The sequence below is a fragment of the Mchenga conophoros genome, linkage group LG16, assembly GCF_057382185.1.
Source record: "Mchenga conophoros isolate Kocher_MC1m ecotype Shallow Benthic linkage group LG16, M_conophoros_male_GT1.1, whole genome shotgun sequence".
NCBI lineage: Eukaryota > Metazoa > Chordata > Actinopteri > Cichliformes > Cichlidae > Mchenga > Mchenga conophoros.
The window spans coordinates 7,206,616-7,211,750 of NC_140541.1; the positions used below are offsets into that span (position 1 = coordinate 7,206,616).

The 5,135-nt window shown below is 40.8% G+C and overlaps 1 protein-coding gene across 1 annotated transcript; it reads left to right on the forward strand.

The window, feature by feature from the left end:
- Positions 1–1,360: 1,360 nt before the first annotated feature.
- Positions 1,361–5,029, forward strand: tsn (translin). The gene is made up of 6 exons (XM_085250245.1): positions 1,361–1,825; positions 2,589–2,682; positions 2,768–2,864; positions 3,134–3,249; positions 3,336–3,415; positions 3,722–5,029. Exons 1-6 carry the CDS (start codon positions 1,637–1,639, stop codon positions 3,950–3,952), a joined length of 807 nt encoding a protein of 268 aa, XP_085106371.1. The 5' UTR covers positions 1,361–1,636; the 3' UTR covers positions 3,953–5,029.
- The last annotated feature ends 106 nt before the right edge of the window (positions 5,030–5,135 follow it).

The following is a 5,135-nucleotide window of genomic DNA, read 5'->3' on the forward strand; positions in this document are numbered from 1 at the left end:
GAATTTTCCTCCCCTATTTCCTAAAGACATGACTTTCAGATACTGTTCATCTGCTGTAGATAGTTTTTAAGTCTGTCTACTTCTTCCACTTCTTCTTTTGTATTCCACTTGTGCAGTTTATCATAGATTCAAAGTGCCTTGAGTTAGGTGACTTTTTAAGTCCTTGAATAATGCATAGGTCAGTATGATTTTTTTTTTAAAGACCAAACAAGCCTCAGAAAATGGTCCGGTGCAAGGACCAAGCTCACCCTAAGAAAGCCTGGAGAGCTATGCCTCAAGACAACTTAAAAAGTCTGACACCTTGCAAGTAAGATATAAAGAAACTGCGGGTGGCTCGAGAGTTTTGCAGTGTACTGTAGTTTAAAATACGAAATCAAAATTATAACCATAAAAATGGGGATAAATATTCTGACGTAATTGTGATTTAAACTACTACTCCAGTATTTTTGTTTTGTTTTTCATTTTAAGAGCGTTGAGCTAAAGACGTTTTTAACTCATAGTTTTTAAGACGGGTGGGTATATCTATATTTTTAGCAGTGTATGTATTTATTAGTGATGAAAATAAAAACTCTCGCACGTAATGAACGATGCACCTGGGGCTGGTAAGGCTGCGTTAACGAGCAGCACGCAAAGGCAACAGTAGCAAAAGTGCTGGTTTGGCGCCGTCAACAGGAAGGATAAGGTAATGCAGTGAGTCTGTCTTCCAGGTGGAGGTCAAAGAAGGGTCAAATTTCCTAACTGTAGACAAAACATTTTTTAGGCTCCCCCATATATCCCCATACTACCTTTAGCTTCCCTTACATTTAATAAGGGTTGCCTGTAATTGCACACCTGGATTTATTAGGTAAAAATATCACTTTCATTTTTTGGTTTTTTTGTAATAACAAGCTGTTTAAATTTAAGCAACCACAGCATACACTGAAGTAATGAAATAAGCAATGAACAATTATTAATCTATATATTTAAAAAAAACCATCTGTCTTCTACTTTTAAAACAGAAAAATGCACGATGACGCCGGCACACAGATTTGGTAGATATGGTTATTAGTGTGAGTAGGACAGAGCTCAAGAGTAAAATACGATACAAAATGAAGGAAAGGTGGCAGAAGCAATGGGAGGAAGAGAGGATAGGGCGATGGTTTTATAAGATCCAAAGGAAGGTGGGGGAAATGAGAAGTACAGGCGGAAACAGGAGAGAGGAGACGATTATATCTCGACTGAGATTCGGACACACAGGTTTAAATAGCACATTGTTTTTAATAGGTAAACACTGTACAGGGGAGTGACTGCAGTAGGGAACGGGAAACAATAGAACATGTTTTCTTGAATTGTCAGAGGTATGATATTGAAAGGAGACAACAGTTCAAAAAGCTGGACGATATGGACGTGAAGTTGGACTTGATTGATTTGTTTCGCACGACCTCTGTAAGTGAAAGTTATCGGGCTGTATTTTGGTTTTTAAGGCAGACCCATTTGTTCGAGAGGCTTTGAATTTTTTTTTATTATTTTTATTATTTTTGTCATTTCTGTCCACACTCCACACCAGTTGGTGGCGGTACTGCACCATTTTGCTGTTTGCCAACCGCCAGTAAACCCTATACAGAAGAAGAAGAAGAAGGCTCTGATTTATGTATTGATGACATCATCACCAGGCGCCAGCTGGAGGCGGAGATTGACCGTTCTCGTGCACGTTGATGTGTTGAATAGCTGCGGAAGGTTCATTTTCGGTATCAAGCTTACGGCTGGATTCAGAAGAGAAATGTCTGTCACCGAGATGTTCAGTTACATCCAGGGCTTCCTGAGCGCAGACCAGGACATCAGAGAGGTAAGCACGAACAGCACAGCGTTAGCTCACAGAGACTGCTAGCTAGCAGCTAACCAGAGCCGAAGACTTGTCGTTAAACGTTTAATGAAAATATTTAACCCTGGTAAATGGGACGTTATGGTTTAGCTGCATCAGCTAATAAATTTAATTCAGGTCGATAACAGTTCGCAATAAATATCACTTTTACTGAAATCTAAATATCATCAAGCTCCAGTGTTTTTACCACGCTTGTAAAGCGTTTTCCCCCAACCAAAGTTAATTTAAAAATTAGTGAATTTAATGCGGGATAGCTTTAATTCCGAATATTGCTGATTGGTTGTGGCTGTATCGCCCTAAGACAGATTTTAAACCATTGAAAAATATACCCGGGTAAAATAGACAAAAAATAACATTGCCCATTAATAATGTAGAAAATATGAATGTACTGGTGAAGTACAGAGAAAGTCTTTGTGGATACAGAGAAAGCATGTGATAAAGAGGAACTGTGGCACCGTCAGGAATGGCAGAGAAGTATATGAGGGTGGTGTAGGACATGTATGAAGACAGCCAGACACAGGCGAGGTGTCCGGTAGGAGTGACAGATGAGTTCAAGGTGGGGCTGAGATTATAATAGGGATCTGGTCTGAGCTCCTTTTTGTTTGCAAGGGTGATGCACAGGTTGTAAGCATCTTAGGTATTCAAAGTGGCAAAGGTATATTGATTTTATTCGGACTTTAGTAGAAGCTTTAAACGCTTTGTTGTTCTTCATTCCCTCTTTTCACAGGATATTCGTAAGGTGGTTCAAACCTTGGAACAGACCGCCAGGGAAATACTAACAGTACTACAGAGTGTCCACCAACCAAGTGGATTCAAAGAAAGTGAGTGACCCGTGGAGCTGTAGATACTTGGATAAAATGATTTTTGAACCTCTGGTATGATAATCTTCTCTTTTCTCCCTTTTAGTTCCCAGCAAATGTGCGAAGGCGCGGGAGCTGTTCTGCACAGTCAGGACACAAATTGCTGAACTCAAAACAAAATTTCCTATGGAGCAGTATTATAGGTAGGAATGACTTTCTTCTCAACAATTACAGTTATCGCCATGATTATGCAACGCTAATGAGTTTTTGAATGTTTGTTATTTCGTTCATGAAACCAAAACTCGCAAAATTTTGCTGATAATGTGTTTTTAACTGTCTTGTTTTATTATTAAGTATTTTTAATTTATGTGCCTCTGGCTCCCTAAAGAAACAGGACTCACTGTGAGCAGGATATCCTTAAGAAATCAAGTGTTTTTATCTTTGTTTCTCGGCTTTCTTCTTCTCTCTTTAGGTTCCATGAACACTGGCGTTTTGTCCTGCAGCGTCTGGCTTTCTTAGCAGCGTTTGTTGTCTACCTGGAGAGCGAAACTCTTGTAAAGCGGGAAGAAGTGGCACAGATACTCGGGAGTAGGTACCACTTAATGTCATAAAGTCGAAGTCTCACTGGAGAAAGTCGGCTAATCTTTGCTTCCTCCTCTCTCTCCACCTTGTAGTCGAAGTGGTGCGAGAGAAAGGCTTCCACCTCGATGTAGAGGACTACCTGGCAGGCGTCCTGATCATGGCAAGTGAACTGGTGAGTTTACTGTTAATTGTTATGTTGCTACATGCAGTCATGTTCTATATATTAAATACATTCTAGGAATCATGAGGACAAGCACTTGATTGATTGATCATCAGCAAGTTTGAGCTCCTCTATAAAAGCAGAAGTTTTGCCAGTTTGCAGGTCTGGAGCATTCAGGTGTGTGTTTTGGGGAAGAAAGATATTATTGCAGTAATTTCTGTCCTTAAATCTGGTGGTAAGATTATTTCCAAAATGTTGTAAACAATGATTTGTTGTGTATAAGTTGACCTTAACTCACCATGCTGTTTGTCGATCCAGTCACGCTTGGCGGTAAACAGCGTCACAGCAGGAGACTACAACCGGCCCCTGCGCATCTCCAACTTCATCAACGAGCTGGACTCGGGCTTCCGCCTGCTCAACCTGAAGAACGACCCTCTGAGGAAGCGCTACGACGGCCTCAAGTACGACGTGAAGAAAATCGAAGAGGTAGTTTATGACTTGTCAATCCGCGGTCTGGCCAAGGAGCCCGAGGCCGCTGGTGAGAAGTAGAGCGGCGAGGGTGCGATTGGCAGTGGGAGAAGGAGGGCGTGGTGGCTGCCCCGCCCCCAAGCTGGGAACTCTCCATGGCTGCTGCAGATTGGAGACTTTACACCACCTGGAACATGAGAGCCAGGGATCTGCCTGAGGCCCCAGCAACCGAAGACAGACTGTGTGTGTGCGTGCTTATCGGCGTATATCTGTGCGAATGCATGTGTGAGACGTGCGTCAGGTGGATGGCAGTCTGTCGGAAAGGATGGCAGAGGCGGCGACGCCCCCCATCAGATGATTTACTATCAACGGTTTGATTTGTTGCTGGTTTTGGAAACACGTTCTCAGTCTTCTGATCCCTGTTAAACTGAGCTGGTTTTGCAGCTGTTCACTCTCTTTCGCAACAGTCAAATTTTTATTATTTCTTTACAGTGTATTGATGCTTAATTGTTTAAGATGGCTCAGAGTGAAGCGCTCCAGCCAGGCTCATTTATTCTGTCATTGTTTTTAATGTGTTTACAAAGAAAAAAGAAACAAGTATTTGTGTTGTTTACCAGCATTTGATGCCCGGTGTTTCTTAGGACTCTGACTTTATTGTTTAAAAAAACAAACAAAAAATATCTAGGAGCCTCATTTATAAAGAAGATGGTCCACTCAAACTTGAGATATTAAATCTAAAATCCATAAAGAGAGTAACAACCGATTCATACATTTTTAAAGTGTTTGAACTCAGAAGGTTTTGGATTTCCATCAGTAGCATTTATAAACGAGGCTCTGGGAGAGGACGAGCCAAAGAAAAGACAAAGATGCACTTCATATGACATAAAGCTACTGTGATGAGTCAGGTATGTTCTTTGTTTTCATACAGTAAGAAACCCTTGCAGCGCAGTGCCAACGTCTCTGTGTGTAGTACAGTGTGTCCATTTGTTTTTCATGGAGAGAAACATCTTGAAGGTTTGTTTCTGTTGTGGGCGTCCATGCTTCAGTTTGCTTCGATACTTTAATGTTGCTGAATGGTGTTTTTATATGGAAAAAAAAAATCACTGTTTTCCTTCTATATTGTGATTTTGTTTCAAATAAATTGATCTCAATTGTTCAGTGTGTGTTGTTGTCTTTGAAATCCTAAAGATGATGCGAATGATTCTGAGTACACACATCTACGTTATAAAAGACTTTATACAGGAAAAAACAACAACAATAAAGG